At 43.3% G+C, this 21,856-nt stretch overlaps 1 protein-coding gene across 11 annotated transcripts in view; it reads right to left on the bottom strand.

The window, feature by feature from the left end:
• NTM (neurotrimin) overlaps nucleotides 1-21,856 on the bottom strand; it is a 943,341-nt gene that overhangs the window by 11,932 nt on the left and 909,553 nt on the right. For 7 of the 11 annotated variants that reach the window (XM_082683276.1, XM_082683280.1, XM_082683277.1 and 4 more), the window contains 4 exons: nucleotides 12,794-12,928; nucleotides 10,749-10,869; nucleotides 6,365-6,516; nucleotides 3,238-3,273 (listed from right to left, as the gene is read on the bottom strand). In XM_082683276.1, the coding sequence (XP_082539402.1) occupies nucleotides 3,238-3,273; nucleotides 6,365-6,516; nucleotides 10,749-10,869; nucleotides 12,794-12,928 (444 nt within the window). The remainder of the gene's footprint in view (nucleotides 1-3,237; nucleotides 3,274-6,364; nucleotides 6,517-10,748; nucleotides 10,870-12,793; nucleotides 12,929-21,856) is intronic. The other 4 variants (XM_082683281.1, XM_082683285.1, XM_082683282.1 and 1 more) reach the window with 1 other exon arrangement.

Below are 21,856 nucleotides of genomic sequence, written 5' to 3'. Positions count from 1 at the left end.
CCCAAATAAACAAAAAAACCCAATCCCTGATAATTCAACCATGTATTTTCCTTGCCAAGAATTTGACGAAAATTTGTGATTTTTTTTTTGTTGACATATTAATGAGCAGCCAGATAGAACTGGGTAAAATATTCAAAATGAAGAAAGAATGAAAAAGAGAAGGAAAAAAAAAGAAAGAAAAAAAAAAGAAAGAAAAAAGAAGCACTCTCCTCAAGCCTCTGAGTCAGTATCTCTGGTCAATCCATAATGTGATCTTTTTGCCACCAAAGCCAGTGCTTGCAGCTGAATCTAAGTACCTAGGTAAGCACAAGGCTTCTGTCTGATTCTAATGGGCAGAGGAGAGCTGGTTGCATGCCAGGATGGATATATTCACCATCTAGAAAAAGGATGAGAGAATGTCTTTTTATACCTTCAGTATTTAGACACATGTGTCATAGAAATGCTCACTGCTGGATGGCTGGACCTAATTAACTACCTTTAATCCTCTGCAGGGAAGAACTGATCATCTTTCCTGCTACAATTTTTTCCTTCTGATATAGAGTTTACTTACTCCCCATTCTTTAATAAGTTGGTTTGACAGTCACTGTGAGGTTCCCAGGCATTAATCAGCCAACCTTTCCCAGCCCACTGATACCATCAAATCTGACTTCATGCTTAGGAGATAAAAGACGAAAGACAGTGGATGGGAAATGAACAGCTACCAAGACGCTGAGTTTGCAGTGTGGGTTCCGGCACACGTGGCTGTGAGGGAGCTTGGTGAGGGATGGTGGCGCATCCCTGAGTCCTTATTTATCATGGCAGGAGTCCTGCACCACCAAATATTAATACGAGAGGATGACATGCAATCTGTTGTGCTTGCAAAAGGGGAGCAGAGAAATACTTCAAGGGTGGCAGCAAATGCTGAGGAGGAATGAAATTCTCTTATCAGAATCTCTCTAGTCTGTCCAGATATTGAGTAGCAAAACAGCTTAGAACTTCTCTTAAAGCCAAGTGTACCCTGTCCATGGAAATCCATGCATTTGTATAAATCTTGGCTGGTATTTCTGAGATAAGATGAGCATAACTTAGGGGTATTTCCTGAGAAGATAGGTAGCTCTCTATTCTGTGGGAGACTAGCAGAGGAGGAAGTTAAATAAATAAATAAGAAAAGAATGGAAAAAAAAAAAAAAAAGGAACACAAGTGAATGGGAGAAATGCCGCAGGTCCACGGTCTGTTTTCTTCCGTTGTACAAAGAGTCTAACAGTTATTGTAAAGACCACAGAATCCAAATCTTGGAACATTCCCGATGTCTACAATCTACAACTTCTGGCAATGACCCATTGCCCTGTACTCAAAAAGAAGGATGTGGGGTTGAGAGCAGCCTGAGAGGCCGAGTAGAGAGCTGGCATACAGATCCTTTTACCCAAATTTATTGTTGCAGCAGAGAGGAGTGAGGCAGGACAGCTTTGTCTCTGCAGGTGGAGGCTGGTCATGAAGTGTCTTGCTCCGGCTCAGCCGCAGCAGCCGCAAGTGATTGTTTCTGGTCTGTTTTGTTATTGTCGGTTCTGGTGTGGGACAATGCCCCCTCTGTCAGGTGAGTACACCTTTAGGGAAATATGAACTCCTAAGCTGCCCCTGCCTATTTTAAAAGCTCCTATTCCCTCTGGAAATAAAGAGCTCAGTGATCAGAATGAGCTCCGTCACTTCTGAAAGCACAGCCTGTAGCTCCATCTGTCTTCGCTCCAGTTCCTCATGCCTCCCTTTTACCATTTACGGTTCGCTCCTTTCCTAACACTCTTGATGCTCTTGATTTTACATCAGTGGATATCCCTGCATCGGGGTTCAATAAACATAAGTTGAATCATACATTGGACCCGAATGTTTTCACTGACTTCACTTTTACTTTCTATTTCTTTGTTTCATTTTCCTGTTCGCGGTGCATCGCTATGGCACCCTGTATCACTAAGGTGAAGTATGCAGCCTTGAATCGTTTTGTGATGAAAGTATTTTTCCTCATCTGTCAAACAGCTTCTCGTGCAATTTATCTCCTTCCATCTCCTTTCTCACCTTGCAGGTCCACTGCCAGCTTCCAATGAGTGTTGCTGTAGCCAGACAGGAAGGGATGTGGGGGGAGGGGTATGGGGGCAAGTGGGATGAGAAAGGTCAGGGACTGGGGTGGAGGGGGGCAAAGCCTCGTAGCTGCCTTCCTGCTGGGCCACCGTAGGGTCCTCCCTGTAATTTGGAGGAGAACAGCAGCACACGCAGCATGGATTCCTTCCACCACTCGGCTGGACTCACTCCAGCCCAAACACTCATGCACAGTCTTGGTGAACCTCCTCTGCGAGGTCCATGGACGCTTGCGAATCACTTATGGCATGCTAGTGGGCCTTGAGAAAGTTGAAAAGGTGGTGCAAACACAAGCAGGAGAGGCAGGAGCTGTGTATGGGGAAGGGCTTGAAGTGGATTAGGACGTAAAGTGGCCAGGGAGAAGAGCTTTGACGTTAAGAGGTGGCACTGAGGGAAATTCCTGTCTTTCAGTCTGCATCTGGAGATTGGACTGGAATGATTCAAAATGCACCTGGCAGTTTCTAAAGCCTTTTTACTATGCAGTTTCTGCTGAATGTTGGAACAACTCTAAGGTAGATAAGGCAGATCAATTCTATTTTATAGAAGAAGAAATTGAGTCTCAATAATGTTTAGTGACTGCTCAAGAGCACAGAACTACTAAATGTCAGGCTCTGAACTGGATCTCAGTGGCATCCCACTCCAGGTCACAGCTTACTAACTAACATGTGTGCTGCACCCTGACTCCCTGCCTTCCTTAGAGAACCTTGCTTTGAATCACCTGATTCATTATTGGGGATACTTAAATCTTCATGCACACAGTGTTTGCTTCTGCTGCTCAGGGCCCACTGATAGGATTCTTGTTATGAAAACTGTTCGGTGGATTGGACTGTCTTCCTACTGGTTTAGACTCATGCTCTCTACCTTTGGCCTTTACACTAATTTCTAGGCTTTGAGAAGTTAATGGTCCTTTTCTTTCCCCCCACCTGGTACTCCTGAGGAAATGCGGACAAGGTGTGAGCAGAGTGAGGAGGACTACCCTTCCAGCTCCATCAGCTCCAGTGACTTCCTTAGTTTTCACAAGCATCCTCTAAGCAACTTCACAGATAGGTAATGAAAGGTGGGGAAGGTTGGAGGGGGACTCCAGGAGAAAGGAGAGGGAAGAAAAACCATAAAGCAAGGGGGATACTGACCTTGCAACAAAGTTGAGCTTGTAGGCTCATTTAGTTCTAAATCGGGTGAGGGACATACAGGAGAGAAAAATGAAAACAAACACATATATTATATACAGCCGCTATATATTTGTCATATATAGTTTGTATACTGCCCTTCACATACATTTCTGTGGGAATGGGTAAATAAAGGAAGACACAAAAACCAAAAGTAGTAGGACAAGATTCAGCATGAGAAACACTAACGTGCTTTATGCTTCCATCCTTAGATGTGATGGTTGGAAAGTGAGGGAGCTGGCCACTCATGCATTTCCCAGAGCTGTGCTGAGCTCGGGGACTGATGTGGTAACAAAGGACCTAAGTCCCTTTCCAGATGAGGTTTCTGTCACACATCTTATCCCCACTGAACTGGAGACCAAGTTCAGGAATTTCTGATCCCATGGCACCACAGCACAAGCAAGATGGCCCCAAGAACCACCATGATTCTGGGAGCCCGGCAATCTCTGCGGTCTTAGGGAGCAGGTGCTCAGGACGCTGTTGGTCCGTGGTAGGAAAGATGACCCTGCTCCCTTTGGATCCTGGCCATGATGGGGCCTCCCTGTACAGCATTTCTCACTTTCCAATGTCCATGTCACATGATGAGGGCAAGCAGTCGGTATGAAAGTCAGCAATAATATAGCTGGCTTTCTGCGATGCTATAGGAGAATGGACTGCATCACACAGTTTACAGATTCGCATAACACAAATGCTGCTTTCCCATTGCCATAGTCTGCTTGATGGGTCTTGGCTGAGGGTCCGCTGATAATGGGAGATGACACACGGAAAACTTTGGTATAAGTTTGTATTTGTGATTGATGGTGGGCCTCCATCATGAATTTTGGGGTTGCCATGTCTGGACTAGACCTCAGCAAGAGCCAGTGGGGTAGAAACACCCACCTCTCTCACTAATGGCATTTGACTAGTTCCACAGAACTATGTCAGCCACAGGGCATCTCAGTGACGGACTCCTCTCAAATGGTCTCTCATTTGAGACTTCAAAATTGCTTTCTTTTGGATTAAATTTGGAAAATGCTCCATGCTTTTTCTCCCTCTTAGCGATTTTACGTGTAAAGAAAAGCTAAGAGATCTCCACATTAAAGAACATTCCCATGCGTACCCCATTTATCTTGGGGGGCTCAGTCTTTCTAAACTTATCTGAATACATACTATCACTTTTCCATGTATCTTTTCAGAGAATCCTGGACTCCAGAGAGCTGACAATTGGAGGAATGTCCATATGACACACAGGGTGAAAGACAGATAGACCGACGGGGAGGCAGAGGTTCTAATTGCCACATAGGGGTCTGCTGAGAAGAGCAGATTTATGGCACATGCTTTACTGCATTCCTTGTCACAAACGCCAGCTATTGCACTCTCAAAGCTTGTGCCTTCTCCCCGTTCTCATCTTCAGATGGCTTAAGGGGAAGAGGCCAGGGAATTAGATAGCAGTGATAAAGCCAATTGCAAAACCATGTCATGCATCCAAATCAGAGGAGCAAGGAGGACAGAGGAGGAGGAGGAAGACTGCTTACAGGAATGAGGGCTGCTGTGGGTGGAGGGCAGGCCTGGGGAGGGTGGACAGCACCGCTAGGAGAGCCTGAGATTTGCAAGGCCAGGGAAGGAGGGGTCTGTTCCTTTATAATCCTGGCCCTTCTGTTTCTGGAGACAGACACCTGCCAGAAAGCCAAAAAGGCTTGACAAATGTGAGGGGCAATTATGACTATCCCTGTGTGAGAGATGTCAGACAGATCAATCACTCTAATCACAGCTCTGCCCATTCTGAGCAACCAGCTCTGGGATCAAGGGCAGCCTTCCTCTTCCCAGCCCACTTGGATAAAGCTGAGCTTTGTTTTATGTGTTGGATAAAAGGGGGGGTCGAATGTGATTTGGAAGCGGAGATGGGACCATGGAGCTGTACAGGTGGGTTATTTGGGGCTGGCTGGATACAATGTACCGTGGAGGGATGTGGTAGGGACTGGGGGGGAGAGTGAGGTAATTGACGCTCTAAGATTTTCTGGGAGTTCTCAGAGGAAAAGGAATTTATGTTCTTACTAATTATCTGCTAATTCTTTGCTTTCCCTTGCCATCATATTCAAGGGTGCTTGCTACCATGGGAAACTAGAGGGAAGGATTTGAAAAATTCCAAGCTACCTGAGCTTGTGAGGGTATGGAGGAATTTTCCCTCAAAAACAACCAGAAGTTCACTCTGTGGCCTGCAGGTGAATCTGCCTCTACCAAGGGATGCAAGTCATCCCTGGATACCTGGAGTCCTGGCAGATGACGTAGACCTACACATCAACTCACTTCCATTGTTTGACACGTCTAGGATCTACAAGGGAGTTTGTTTGTTTGCTTTCTTTACTTGCTTCTGGCACCAGTATACTTGCCAGATATGTAGGAATGCAGAGCAATTTGCTGTACCCACATCAGTCCTCCAATAAACCATTTGAATGAATGAATGCATGAATGACTATGTGACTTCTGTCAGGATGGTGGCTTGGCTGGACAAATATATCTTAATCCAGTCAGACAACACCCATTGACACAAATGAGGAGCTGAGGGGAAAGCCCCGTTTCCTTCCTGAATTCTCCCTCCGAAGCTAATTTCAGGATTCCCAAGGCCCATGATTCTACTTTTACAAATATAATTCAGTATCTCTATGTCCCAACAGCCAGGAAAAAAAAATGGTAACATCTTACACCATCCTAGTGAACAAGGTTTTGAAATAGTAAATGTTGCTCTCCTAGTGCTTTGCTATTAAATCCAACTAGAACCCCCCATCCCTAGTCAGTTGAGGAGCTCTCGAAGAGAAAAAATTAAATGTCACTTCATCATCCCAACACCATTTCCTCCTGCTTCAGGGTTTACCCATTACAAATGAAACATGAACATTCTTTCTCATTTTTTTCCTACTACCGATGCCCATCCATGCACTAGCTTTTTTCCCCCCTCTCTCTCATTCCCCCTCCTCTTCCATTTCACTCACCGATGCCTAGCTTCTCCTGATTCTTTCACACAAGCCACCCCACACTTGCAGCTCTTTCTGACTCTTTCTGTCCCATGAGACCCTTTCCTGTTTTCACTGCCCAGCTCAGGGCTCAGTCTTACCAAATAGCGTAATGCTGGCATTGGTGTGGCCCAGCTTATTGGAGGCCACACAGGTGTAGTTCCCATAGTCATGCTCGGAGACATTGAAGAAGATGAGTTTTGAGAGAAAAGGTCTGTTTTCCACTTTGACCCCCTTCTTTCCTTCAACCAGTCTGAGACCAACAAGAGAGAGACAAAAAAGGAGAAAAAAGGAGATGGTTATATTTTTCTCAAATTTCTCTGGAATTAACGATCTTCTTATTGCCCCCATTGACATCATGATGACTACTTTTCCCCCCACTCAATTAATGCATGTCCACACACAGGATATGTACTTGTATTTCTCTACTTTTGTGCATGTGCCTGGAGACAGTCTTGGCACTACACAGATACTCACTAAACTCTCTGAAGGCAGATGCCTTCAACACATTCAGTATACTAGCTGTGTGACACTCGACAGTAGGTACTCCGAGTGTGGACTTAATTGATGTAGATGATAAGGTTAATAAAGATGATGGAGATGGTAACCATAGAGAATAAAACAACAACACCTCAATCTTCAAAGAGAAGAACCTGAGGACTTTGAAAGAATAAAGTGTTTTCAAGCACTTTGATAATAAATGTTCCCTTACGAACTTGAGGCATTCTGCAGATAATACTTTACTTTTGCTGGTAAATAGAATATAAGTATCAGGGATCACTTTTACAGCAGGGTACTCTGAAGGGCTTGGGAGAGGTGGTCTCCCCAGAATATCATAATAACTCAGTCTGGAAAGGATTATAGATTCCTAAGACTGACGCTATAGAGCCTGGACAATAGCAGTCTGATATGCCACAATGGCTTGCACTGGTGGTAGGGGCCACTAAAGAAAGACCACAGAGTGTGAGTGCGGAAAACAGATATACCTGCTAGAGCCATAGATATCACTACTAGGCAGATGGAGAGGGTCAGGAGAATACTGCTTAGGGGCTGATGGGGTCATATCCTCTATCTCAGGATGCTGTCAGCAAAAATTCTTAGTACCATTACATGTCTACATGGAAGTTATGAGACCAACCCTCTTCCTTTTAAAAACTCTGGAATGTCCTATTTCAGAGAATGGGCTTTAAGCCAACCTTTTACTTTCCCTGAAATCATTTGTCTTCCTTGCCCAGAGACTGGGCCGACACTATGGGAAAGATAAATGTTGGGGGTGGGGAGGGATCCTTCTGAATGGAGGATCTCAGGGAACATGGTTTAGGGCTTGGCTGGGGCAGAGTATGTAGGAAATAAACAATGTCAAGGCATAGGGACAGAAATTGGGGCCAATGGCTGGTTTCAGAGTCATCAAACTGAGAAAGACAATACTCGAGGCAGAACAGGAAGTGAAGCCCAGCAAGATGATGAGGAGAAAATGCTCCATAAACTAAAAATGTTCTTCAATATACTAAATTTCTGTGGAGTCAGACACCAATACCTCCTGCCTGTCTCTGGGTCCCAACATGCTTCTGGCACAGAGGGCATGTGCTTTGTCGTCCTCTGAAAACATAGTCTCTGTAGGACTACAGAACAGTTCAATCTGCCGCCCCAATCCCGATCCGAAGAGAACGTCAGGCTCTGGCTTCAGTTCTTGTGCAACATCTGTCTCCTGGGAAGTCAGAAGGTTGGCTGGAGAAAGTTGCTTGCTTTTCATTATGTAGATTTTCCTGTGGGAGCCTTTCTCTCTCATAAGCTAGGGGCAGTGAACTGGCCTGAGTCCATGGACTTCATTAAAATGTGAGCACTGTAGGAAGGGAATGAGGCATCCGGCTGTGCTGCCAGACGACGCTGTTTTATTTCCAGCTTGTTATGTAGATATTGATCCTCTAGGGGGTGCTGTCCAAAGAAGGCTCTGCAAGCCCACCCACCCACGGGTTTTGGAGAACCCGTCAAAGTGTATTGATCCCATTTGCCATTTTGACGCCATTCCTGGGCTGGGGAGGAAGACTTCACATCAGAACCAAGCTGTGAATTAGATTTCAGCTCTGCAGTGGGGAGAGACACTTACCCGAATCAGGTTCCTGCTTGACAGCTCTGAAATGTCTTTAGCTAAAAGCAGGGTGGGGTGGCGAGCAGCGTTTTTGCGGCACTTTGCAGCTTCTGGGACGACAGACTTGCCTCTTCTCTGTGTGGTCACACATCACATTTCCCCATCCCATACTGCTCCCAGGCTCCAGAGTTTTAATGAACCGGAGGCTTTTCATTGGCTCATGTGTCCCCGTGGACGGGTGGATCTTAATAAGTATTGCAGTCTATTTCCTCTCCCTTTGACTGATGACACACACAGTGGCCGTAGCGTGCAGTTGAGTGGTGCTAGGATGTAGACAAAAGAGGCTTCTACTGCAAATTTTGAGAAAACTCTCTGTCCCCATCACATGGACTCCTTTGATTTGCCTCTGAAGTCCACTCATGTTACTAGGAATGGAGCTAGGGGAGAGCTGCTCTTTCCTTTAGGGGGGAGCCACGTGGAGGAGGTTGCCTGGCAGCCTCAGTGGCACAGGAAGGACTGGCAGCAACAAGGACCTTAGAGCCAGAGCTGTTCTTGTTGAGCTGGGTGTCAGGAGGACAGACAACTCCACTCAGGGGGAGAACACTGGAAATAAATAAATGAGGAGCACATGGAAAACTGACCAAAATCAATTGAAGGGGAGACAGGAGCCCCCATGAGGAGAGCTTGGACAGTAGAGGAATCAAGGCTGCCTGAGCTGGGGGGTGGGGGGGGTGGGATCTGAAACGTGACGGGGCTTTCTTCTTGGAAAATAATACATATACAGCAGTCCCTCCTACGACACAGACGGTGCAATGCATTTTTTCTCACCACTGGTCATTTTTGTTGTGGACAGCTCTACATATTTCCTCCACATATTTTAAGATCTCACTTTCCCCTACATTTTTACTTATCTTTTTGCCCCATGAAGAATTTAAAAAAAAAAAAAAAAAAGATGCATCTGATTAGGGAAGACCTGGATAATTGAAGGTTCAGGAACTGGGTGTGGAGCTCCATGTTTTTTGTTAGTTTTTTCTGATACTAGACTTCCACAGCGGAGGGCCGTCAGTGGGAAGGCAGAGGGACGAGGGGAGCAGGACTTGCAAGAAAAATGCTTATTTACTGGGAAAATGTTACTCCCTTCAGCATGATTCTGAGTTCTTAGGAGGGGGAAAGCCAGCTACTTCTTCTTATCTCTTCATGTGTTCGCTTTTCTTCCTTCTGCCTCCTGTCTTTCATCTCTAAAATGGGCCAGATGAATAGGATACACCTTGTCAAGATGCTGCCAGTCTTTTACTTCAGGACTGAAAAGCACTGCTTCTCATTTGGGAGGATTATGATAAGACAGGATGAGTCTGACGATGCAGTCATGTGATTCCAAGACGGGGCGAGCTTTTGGTGTCTGACTGACCTCATAAAGAAAGGCACCCAAGGCATGCTGGAAGAGATGTTCTAAGTAGTGCAGGCAACAGCTGGGTCACGGCTGGCCTGGACCTGCTCCAAGTTCCCTTCTTGCAATCCCCCTTGGGCTGTTTTTCTTCCCAGCTTTTCAGCCCCCAAAGCACCTTCCTCCTTCACGCACATGCACCACCCCCTCCCCATTTTTATCAAAGCATTTTGAACATGGACAGCTCTTGCACATTTATTCGTTGTTCGCCCACCTTAAAATAGCTCTTTGATCACAGTAATTGTCATGTTGCCTGGCTGTTCTGAGCTGCTGAACCCTGTGCTAACTCGCCATTTGATAACTCCTCGCAATGACAGTCCTCCCTGAATCACAACAGAGATCCCGATGATGGCTGCAACAATGGCAGGGAAGGGGATAGTCCCCTTTCTTTTCTTTTACCTTGCAAGAACAACCCAGGCACAAAGGGAGGGCTAAATCGGGTCATGAACTCCTTTATCCACCGCCACCGACGGTGTCCAGAACTGAACTGGAGACCTGCTAACTTCTTGGCCACTCCCAGCACCTCGTGAACATTCCCAGTTTCTTAATGCAAGTCTGAGAGTGTGTTAAAAATAGCTTCAGGCAGAACACATTATTTTCTTGCCCTATTTAAAAAAAAAAAAAAATCACAGGCCTTGCAATGTTTCTGTGGCCTTCTCTGAGATTTGGCTTTCCTAAAAAAAAATGTTTTGTTTCAGGCCCGTTGATTAGCAAGGGATAACTCTGTATGGAAAGGTTAAAAACAGAGCTGAAAATCATGACTAATCAGAAAATATAGCCCCCACTCCCCCACCTTGATAACCAGTTGCAACTAGAAGAAGATTGTTCAGAAATGCCTGCGTAACCATCTGGAAACGGGAAGCTAGAAAACCTTTCTTCGACGTGGAGGCAGGTGAGGCAGGTGAGGCAGGTGAGGCAGGTGAGGCAGGTCGGGCAGGGAGGGAGTCGTTACCTTTTCTCATCCTTGTACCACTGGAATTCTGCAGAGGGAACAGCGGAGGCCTCGCACTGTAGTGTTCCCTTCTGTCCAACGGGGACGCCTGTCCCCTTCGCTTCTGAAATGTATGGCGGGTCTGCAGAGAGAAGATGTGCTGTAGCATTTTAAAATGCATCCTAAAGTGAGGCAAGCTGCCCCATTCACTGGTTTTGGTGTTTACTCCCTGCTCTACCTCTGCTTGCTCAAGCTGACAAATTGTACACGCATTGAGCCAGAGTGTGAAACCACTCAACACGCTGCTAAGGAAAACCTTGTCTTCCTAGCATGTACGGGTGCTGTTCCCCTCTGTGCGGAGGTAGAATGAGCAGGTATTCAGGCATATTTCCTGTTTAAACTTTTTAACTTTCATAGGAGAATGCCAGCCCATCAACCCTACATGCCTTTAATCAGTCTTATAGAATTTCTGCACACCAGGTTCTTGCCAGACTCTATAACCTCAAACCATTCAGTTCCCATCAAAAGCTCAGTTGCAAGAAATAATATTCATGGAGAATTGCCTGAAGCATAGACAGATCAGCCATTCTTTCAAACATCCTAAAATGGATCCTCAAATCCAGCCAGACCAGACTAGACCTATAAACCTGGCCTGCATTCATTTGAAGTCTTTACCTAACTACCCTTGGCAATTCCAACAGTTTACATGGAAGTGCATTATGAAAAACAGCCATAATAAACTTGGCATTCTATTTATTGCAGAAGTACCATGTGTGACATTGTTGACAATATCTCAAAGTGATCTATTTGTGGAGACACTAAAGAGAAATTTCTCTTGGGTCTCAGTACCAGGAAAAGCGGTGTTTTTCCCAAGCAACAGGTTTGCTTTCATCTTATGGACATAAACCTTAAAGCAGATGATGTCTCCCCATTTTGATTTCACAACTCAAAGCCAAATTCTGCACCTGCGTCTACCTTCCTTGAAGTATATATTTCTGGGGTTCGTTTATCCCTAGCTTTCACTTACTGTCCTAAATAGGTTCTCCCTTTGTTCCCATCCCCTTACTTTCCAGGTTAATTTTTATTAATTTCAAATCCCTTTAACAAGCTGGTGGTCCACATTCTGGTATAAGAATGGTAGCATTTTTATACCTATCCGCTTGCTTCCTAAAGTGCTGTGCATTAAGTAGGTCCAATTTGTAACAGAAGGCAAAACATTAAAGAATGAATAACCACCAAGACACAATATTCTTCCCACACTTCCACCCCCAAAGTTTTGAAAAGAAAACGCTTCTTGTCTGCTGGGTTAGTTCTTGGGTTCTATCCTGTTGTAAGACTTCCTGAAATGAGCACAGCAGAGAAAACTTTCAAAAGTCCTATGGAACTACTCAATGTATACTATAAGGAATCAAGAGGAGAGAACATGAGACACAGGTGGGGAAGTGGAGGAGGGTCAATGTCAGAGAGAATCTGAGTGGTTGATAAGAGAGAATGAGGGTCTAGTCAGACTCTGTATCTCTGTTAGTCAAAATCAGGTTCTGAGATGCATCCTCTAATATGTGTATGTTTATTTATATTTAAATTATGAATGTGCACTTTGTACATCAACATATGTAATAGCAGAAGTATAAGATCACATAAGTATACCATAAATATGTACAATAAATTTCCATAAACGTATCATAGATTTCCCTTATACACAGGGTATTTTTGCACCCCACTATGGACATGGCTGGGCTAAAGAGGAAAGAGCTAGGAAACATTATGAGCAAAGTACGGGAAAAGTTGGGATTCAAAGATGCATTTCTATAAATTGTACATTGAAGGCCATTTAATGATCTTCCAGGAATATAAGTCAAGTTTGGGATTATATTAAATTACTTTCAGCTTCAACTTTTTTAAAACTAGAACTTGGAATTACTCCTCTTGAAAGCAGAGAAAGGACAATGACATGGCACTAGTTCCCATCCTGAGTCAGCCTCTGGCTCTGTGATCCAGCTCTTTGCTGTGGTCATGACAGCAGCCAGATTCACACGCACAGAGTGGGGGTTCCTGAGACCACTTACAGTTCACGGTGACCTTTACTCTCCGGACCACCGGTGCGGCCACATCATTGGAGGCACTGCACTCATAGTCCCCCGACTGCTCCCGTGTGATGCCCTGGATTTCCAAGTACTCGTCTTCACTCACAAAGCCCACAGCTGCAGGAGAAGGTACGGTGAGAAAACAACACAAAACAAAACACCAAAGGTATAAACTTAGAAAACAAGTATAAAATGGTTATGTCTTCAGAGAATTGTGCCATTTCCAAGTTCCGATTCTTGAGAACGATGCCCATTCTGCCCCCCCTCCACCCCGCCCTTCTACTGCTTCCATCATCAACTTTCCTTTAGTTTCCCAGTAGAGCAGCTGAAATGTTTGTGCTCCTACCTAGACTGAACACAGAGCCTGGGTTTGTGTTCCTACCTAGACTGAACACAGAGCCTGGGGAATTACGGGTCCTCAATAAGTGATTAATAATTTTGACATTTACGCAGCCCGAATCTTACCAAGCGGTGGGACTCTGGGATCTAAGTTAGGCACCATACGTGAATATTAATCTTTCTGATTCCAAAGTATCACTAAGGCTGAACCTTGAAGTCTAGATCTGATCATTGCATCCCAGATCATAAGTCAATTAAAAATACCACACTAACAGTTACACACACACGAGCCACAGAAGGCAGTGGCAACACTGATAAAATAAATTTAAACTCCGGCTTTTAGATTTAGACACTTAATAAAATAAGCAAAGATGAGTTTTCTAAATTTTGATCTGCTAGAACTCTCGTATAGAAGATCCTGAAGACAAACCAACAAAAAGGACACCGGACTTTAACCACAAATACAGAAGAAAGTCAAGAGCAAGAAGACATGATGGCAAATCTTAACATGTCGTGTCTTAACCGTGACACATTTCATGACATGTCTTAAACGTGAGACATGTTTTCTCTGTTGAAAAATTATGAATAAAAGACAACTCTTGACCTGCTGGCTTCCTACTTGAGCACTAACCATGCGCATTGTCTTATGGAAACAGCAAGGCTAAAGCCTGGAAGACTGATTTCACAGTTCTCTCCCTTAGTCACCATGAACGTCAGCCTACTTACGAAAAGGCAAGGGAAAACAAAAGGAACTGCTTACATCCCAGCATTACTCTGCGTTCTCTGTTAAGTAAAGATAGTTTGATGATATATTTTATTATGTAAACAGGGATACTTTTAAGGGCAAAAGGGGTACTATTAATAGTTACTCTGGGACAATTAAAGCATGCGTTGAGACTGTCCCAGGCAACTGAGAGACATTTCACAGGCATGTTGTACCTACAGTTCTAGCGTTGTTTGGGGGTAACCAAGAAAAACATGCATATACACAAAAGCAATGTGAAAACTCTCACAGGTTGCAAACCTGTTGCTTTAGGAAGTAAGCCTGTAATCTGCTGGGAAGCCAGACTCAGGTGGAGTGAAACTATTTTAACATGAGTGGTCCACATGAGTAAAGGAAAGAAAGGAGCATTTTTCTCTGATGATAAGACCCCCCATAATGCCACATGGATCTGCAGATCTAAAGCACGAAAATGACAATAGTAAGACACTAATATAATACAAAGAAAAATAGATATGGTATGTAAAGTTCCCATTATGTTTGTTCCATGACATCACTAAGGTCACCATCCTTGTCAAGATAACAGTAGAAATAACAATAACAACAATTAGAAATGACTATCTTGTCAATTATGGGCACTACCTTCCCATCCCTGTCGCCACTTCTTGGTCATGAGAAGTCTGTGCCACCATCCAGTAACAAGCCCAACCTAAGCATTTCCTCATACTTCTTCATGCCATGTGGAACCCACACTAAACATGGGTAGACACTCTCTTGCCAATACTATCTACATGAGAGCAAAATGACAGCCCATACCTGTTACAGTAAGCAACCAAAAATCACAACAAGAACCAGGAACACATTAATAAGTGGAAAACAGAGCCCAGAAGTCCAGGCTACGAAGAGGGCAATCAACATTAACCCACAAAGACTCACAGTCCCGAGAAGTAAGAAACTGCTAATGAACAATAGCTTTCTTGTTACTGTTCTGTAAGCATCTTTAGGGAAAGAAGCACTAACCTTGACTTGAGGAAGAGTGCAGGGAATAAAAAGAGAAGGTTGACATGAAGAAGGTGTGTTTCCTTCTATGTTGTCATTGTTTATTTTCTCCAACCTCAAGCCTACATTTGTCAGATCTTTCCCAGCTAGAATGTTGTAATTACTGTGCAAAGTATCTCAGAGACTAGTGTCACACTTAATATTTCCATTAATTTTAAATGGTAGTCCTTGGTACATATGTGTGGCAATTGGTGTCATATTTTAATTAGGCTTGCCCTACACCATCTGAAATTAATAATAGCTCAAATTACCAATGTAATTTATAAATTAACAGTGCCGTAGCATTAGGAAATAAATTAGCTCTGGACAGCTGTTTCTGGACTGAGCTCTAGTGTCAGAGCAGTGTTGGTAGGAACTCACATCTCCTGGGAGGCTGTGTACTATACCACCAAAGCAAGGAAACTAAAGGACACAGGGGATCTCTGCATCTCTTATCCTTACTTCCAGCCAGAGGTCATACATACACTTTAATTTCACCATTCACGTATGTTCTTGTGTGACCACAGCAAGATTGATAAGGACCCAGTTTGGATGAGCTTGTTATATGGGCATCCAAATGAGAAGCAAGTCTGGGGGATTACAGACTCGAATGCAAGCACATAAATGTTAGGGTAATCACAATCAAGAATTCATCAAGTAGGGACAGGTGTATTAGTGTATGTTTAATTTTATACGTGAATATCAGGCAAACTTATGTAGAAAAGGAATGGCTTAAGATTTGGAGAAGCCGTATGTTCTCCATCGATCCAGATTTCTATTACCAGAGGGAAGGGATTTACACTTAAGTCATCCTGCAAAAAGCAATGAGGCTTAATTTTACTATCATATGTTCTCCAGACCAAATGTAGAATTATAGAGAAACCACAATCACTGTACTATTCACCAATTGTTACATGTCTACTTTCTGATTAAATTGGGTAAGTCACAAGAAGAGTAATTTATATAGTAAAATGCTTTATACATTTTAGGTTTTACTGTTATTATTTTCCCATTTATCCTTACATTTTTTTTTCTGTAGGAGAACCATGTATAAGAAAAACAGAGAAAAAGATTAGCAATGTAACAAATTAAACTCTCAACCACCAGAAACGAAATTCCTATACTTGCTACTTAAAACAAATGAAGAATTAAACAACAACAATAAAAAAAAAAAGCCCTGAACTGAAATTTACAGAGTTGATGATTGAATTTATAGAGTTAATGATTCAAGGAGAGTTTTCTTTGAAACAGCAATTGTGCTCTGGCTATAAATGATCAATGCTTTATCACTCATATGAGGAACTTAGAAAAATATTGGCGGGGGGGGGACAGATAAGCAGAGCATATTTTAAAGTGCATTTAAAGTGCTAAAGGAAATTCTTGGTTAAGAGCTACGAGCGGGGAAAGAAGCAAATCACTTGATAAAATCCTATGAAAAGAAACCCTTCATGGTCAATAGCTTCTCATTTGTAAGTCTTTCTTTTCCAAAGAAAACGCATCCCTTAGTGGAAATGGCACGTTCATCTTCCTAAAACACCCCCTCCATCATGTCACATCTCTCCAGACACTAAAAATGGCTCCTTGTTTTTTGTCACATCAAACACAAATCCCACTGCTTTATGGAAGGAAGCCCTTCAACAAGTAGCCTGATGGACTCATGCCAGCTCATTCCGCACCTCTACCATGAGGAAGGCAGCAGGTCATCCTGAGAAAAAGGAAAAGCTTGGCATCAGACAAACCTGATCCTCTACCTGAAGCTTCCTGAGGAGTTGACTTATGCCACTCCTCTGTGCCACGATTGCTTCCTCTCCACAACTCAGAATATCGTTAGCTCGAGCAGTCCTTTGAGGATGGAATGCACATGCCACGTGGTGGGGGCAGTGAAAGGCACGTGATAAATTTCTGCAGGTGTTAGCTCTGTCACCACCATGGTCCCTACCGCTGCCACCACAGCTTTCAAGCCTGGCCCTGATATTTTTCATCTAGGACCAACATCATCGTTCCTTTTGTACAGATTGCATCCATCACTCAGAGAGCTATGTTCTTTCTGTCACCAAGGCAGACACCACCTTGCTTTCAAATTCTAATTCTTCCCTGAAAACTCCCTGATATGGATTGAATTGTGTCCCCCAGAAGATCCGCTGTGGCCCTGATCATCAGCACTGCACAGTGTGACCTTATTTGGAAACAGAGTCTTTATAAAAGTAATCAAATTAAAATGAGGGTGGGTCAATCCTGTGTGACTGGTATCTTCACACAAAGGAGGAATTTGGACACAGACAGGCACAGAGGGAAGACTGTGTGAAGATATACAGGGAGAAGATGGCCATGGGACCACAGTGATGACTCTACAATCCAAAGAAAGCCAGGGATTGCTGGCAAATCACAGAAGCTGAAGGAGGCAATGTAAATTCTCCCCTACGGCTCTCAGAGAGCACATGAACCAGCGGACACCTGGGGTTTGGACTTCTAGCTTTCAGAACAGTGAGATAATGCACCTGTGTTATTTATGCCATCTAGTGTGGGCTACTTTGTTATGGTGGCCTTAGGAAACTCGCAAATGCCCTTCTGTCTCCTGTCAATGCCTGTGACTCTCCTGCACTCTTGTTCCATGCAGAGCCCCTTTAGGCTTTAAAAACCAGAAGGGAATTAAATGCGAGAGCTTAAAGAGACATTAATGGTTATATATAACTCCATAGTTGCTATATTAGGACATAGTCTGACTTCAGTAGAATTCCCTAGAATAGCTGTTTAAATATAGGTTTCTAGATCCCACCCACACCTATTAAGTCAGAATCTTCAGGAATGAGTTTTTATTTTACTAGGAAATTGCCACATACAGCCACGAATGGGAGTTAGCAGTATCATTACATCTTTGTATCTTAATGTGGGAAACTGCCGTGCAGGGGAGTCCACATCTGGTTACTGATGAAAAACCCGCAGGTTTCCTGATGTCCAACCCACTGCCCCTGCAACTACAATAGCACTTTCTGTTGGCCAGTTGTTTTATGCTGTTTGCACTGGTCTGATTTTCCAATGGAAATGAAATCCTGGTGGCAGGGACCAATCTTCGGTAACTCTGGCTTTCAAGGCACCTAGGAAAGTAATTTGGAAATGTCAGCTTCTTATTAATGAATTGCACAACTGTAGAACTATAGGCTAAGGGTACCTGGGTGGCTCAGTTGCTTAAGCAACTGCTGTCAGCTCAGGTCATGATCCTGGAGCCCTGGGATCAAGTTCCTGCACACCAGGGAGTCTGCTTCTCCCTCTGACTCTCCCCTCTCTCCTGCTCTCTCTCTCTCTGTTTCTCATCCTTTCTCTCTCAAATAAACAAATAAAATCTTTAAAAAAACAAAAACAAAAACAAAAACAAAAACTATATGCTGTGTTCAAATAAAAAGAAAGAAAAAAAAATGTTGGGAGCTCCCTGTTGCTCAGCTAATCTTTCTGTGGCTCTATTCCCAAGGTGGTGTCACTTCTGGTAATTGTTCTTAGCACGATATTTGTAATTCCCGTCTTTAAAAAGGATCATCACTATTAGTGTTCTAACAAAACGGGCTTTCTTTAAATATGTGATTTTAAAAGGTTTATTGAGTGTTTAGTATAATTTATATTTAGTCTTGGGGCCAATTATTTCCTCAGAGGAATGCATTCTTAATTTAAAAATGTAGATCAATGAGGACGTATGATTTATCTAACAGGGTTTGTCTTACAGCCAACTTCTTCAGAGCACAGCTATTTCATGAGGTGGAATCTGACAACCCAAGCAAGGAAAGGAAGCGAGTTGGAAATGGGCTTACACCTGCAACTCGGTCCCCAAAGGAGTCTCATCTTACCCAAAGGGGTTTCGATCAGCAATTTATAACCAATCACAGGACAAAAACTGCCCGGGATAAGTAATACTTACTTGGAAAAGTAAATCCCAAGTCTCTAAGTTCATAGATGGGGTGTTAAAAGACCTTTATAACTGAAAATAATAATAGCCACAATTATCATTTTTATTGCACCCAAGAATAAGCTTGTCAGAAGAACAGCTGTAGCTATTGGAGAGGAGAGGACACAGCTGTCTCCTTACTTAATATTTTTATGGCATATATACCAGCTGAGATAAAAATCATGGGGCCTCAGAAACCGAAAAAAAATGCAGAACACAGAATTCCAAAATTTGAGAGTTGGAATTTTTTTTTTAATTTAAATTTAAGGGCTGTGACTAGTTTAGTCCTAGACCAGTACTCGTGCCACTGCTTTCTTTTCCTGTCTGTTCTCATCAGGATGCTCCTGTTAAACTCAGCCTGGGCTTCAGGGACAGCTATTTCCAAGACTGGCTAGCAGGTGTCCCCCGGGTCCGTTTTTACGAGTTGACCAGCATGGTTTTGTTCAGAGGCTGGGAGGTTGGAAGGAGGGCAAGAGCAACATGACAGAGGTGTGGTTACTGTCCCATAGCACCAAGGTCCCTGTGACCCAGAGCAAATGGTTTTGAGGTGTCCATGCTAGAGCACCAATACACTCCAGACTACTGGATCAGGCCGGGAGCACATGGGATGCACATGGAATCGAGATAGCAACACTGACAGCAACAGGCCGAGACAATCAGTGTTACAAAGCATATCCAAACACGGTAACAGTATTGATTTATCCACACAGCGTAGCTCCTGACGGTCTGAAGTTATACGGAAGAGCTGATCATGGTTGTCAGCACCACCGGCAGGGGGCAGGTCCCGAACCCTCAGTTGGCCCCAGAGGACCGATGGCTGATGATTCCCTTCTTGGTGCTTCAGATTCCTTCTCTGTCAAATGGGGCACATGATACTACTTTACAGGGTTACTGTGAGTATTAAATAAGCAAATATGTGTAAGGTCGTTAGAACATAGCAAGTTCTCAATAGACAGCAGCTACCACTTATACCACATCTCTGTTTGAGCACATTTTAATATACAAGATCCTCGATACAAGAAAATCTCAAGGTAGAGATGAAAGAGTAATCAGATCTCTGCTTTCCTAGTAGGAATTTAATAATAATAAACTTTACAGAGGATTCACCACAGATCCTTTAACGAGAAAGTTCTCCTCCCTTCACTTAAAATAGGATTTGATTTACAAGGGATACAGATTCATGGGATCCTTTCTTCTAGGAAAGCTGGTGTAGCTGCACAGCCCATGTGAGACCTGATGAGGGTTTGAGAAATGTCTCTAATTTCACAATTAAGAATAAAAGGAGACATGGATACAAATACATAATCTATCTATAGTCTATCTATAGATGCCAACTGTAAATTGTATGTCTATATTCTATCTAATCTTTTCATGTTATCTATATGCGTATAAATATGGAGATATACATTTATATTTATATTTATATTCGGCCTTTCCCCTCGATACAGAGACTATAACTGACAGAAAAGAGAGTCTGAGGATCTCTCCAAGAATAAGTGAATTTATAAGATCTCTTTCAGAAAAAAGTTCTACAGGGCCCAACAGGCTTAGACTAGCCCTGAGGTATGGCCTCAAATATTCACTGAGAAAGTTACTCTTGGTAGCAATATAGGGATCACATTTGGGCAACAGGACAGACTGCCTAGTTCTAAACACCTGGCTTCCACAGTGGAAGAGGGCTCTTCCCAAAACATGGTAGTGTTTGTTGCTAGAGAGCCAGGAGCTAAGACTGCTGAGTGTACAACACATGGCAATGTCCCCATGCCATTACTTCCCCGACACTCTCAGATCTGTACTGATGTCATATGGCCTCTTCCTATAGCTGGGAAACTTATCATTTCCCTCAGTTTTCTGTTAGATACCTAAGAGTTAGTTGTTCAGAGCAACATCAACTGGTCACAGCATCTCTTGTACCATGCCCTACACACAAAAGATACCATCCCCCAGGCAGCGTCTATGCTTATTATCTTCTCTGCTTAAGATCGAAATGCAAATTGAGAGTTGAAAAATTAATCTATTAACCTGAATCCATCATAAAGTGATAGCGATCCAATAAAGTATTACATAAACTGATGCCAACTATAAATTGCATATCTATCTATCTATCTATCTATCAAGGTAAAAGCAAGACACTTAGCATAGGCACTGGCATATAGCAAGAAGTTAGTTGAGGGGTGTCTGGGTGGCTCAATTGGTTAAGTGTCTATAAATTGTTAAACCTCTTGAGTTTAGCTCAGGTCATGATCTCAAGGTCATGAAAGTGAGTCCCCCATTGAGCCCAACATGGAGCCTGCTAAAGATTCTCTTTCTGCCCCTCCCTTCCCTGCATGTACATTTTCTCTCTTCCTCTAGAAAACAAAGAAACAAACAAATAAAACCTCATTTGATAGTGGAAACTGAGTGTGTGTGTGTGTGTGTGTGTGTGTATAATTTTATTTATTTTTATTTGTCATAGAGAAAGAGAACTAAAGAGTGAACACAAGGAGGAGGAGTGACAGGCAGAAAGAGAAGCAGGCTCCCTGCTGAGTAAGGAGCCAGATTCATGTGCGCACGCACACACACACACACACACGTATGCATTTATCATATATATGTATGATTCATATGTTATTTGAATATGTGTGAATATGCATGTATAAAATGTAATCGATAATTATACTGATATATAGGAGGGCAAAAGAGAGAATTTCCTTGATATTTGAATTTTGAAACTTTCTGGGATTAATCATTAGTGATCTATTAAGGAGGAGCTGAAGCTCAAAATGTAATTATATGAAAACGAGCCCTGGGACTCCGCAGAGCCAAGCCCTGTGTTTCTCTGTGGCCTGTCCCTTCCTGTCATGACATGACACTAGTACTCTATGCAGATGTGGCTTCAGAAGCTGGCTAGGCCCTGGGAGTAGTGTGCTCTTCTGTGTGCGTTTTCACGAAGGCTGTCAGCTCGGTTTTGCATGCAGACCCTCTATTATGGGTGATGATATCAGAGTCAGAAAGCACACAGCTGGATGTTTGG

This window comes from Mustela nivalis (assembly GCF_964662115.1).
Source record: "Mustela nivalis genome assembly, chromosome: 9".
Lineage (NCBI taxonomy): Eukaryota > Metazoa > Chordata > Mammalia > Carnivora > Mustelidae > Mustela > Mustela nivalis.
This window is presented reverse-complemented; position numbering and strand designations above follow the sequence as displayed.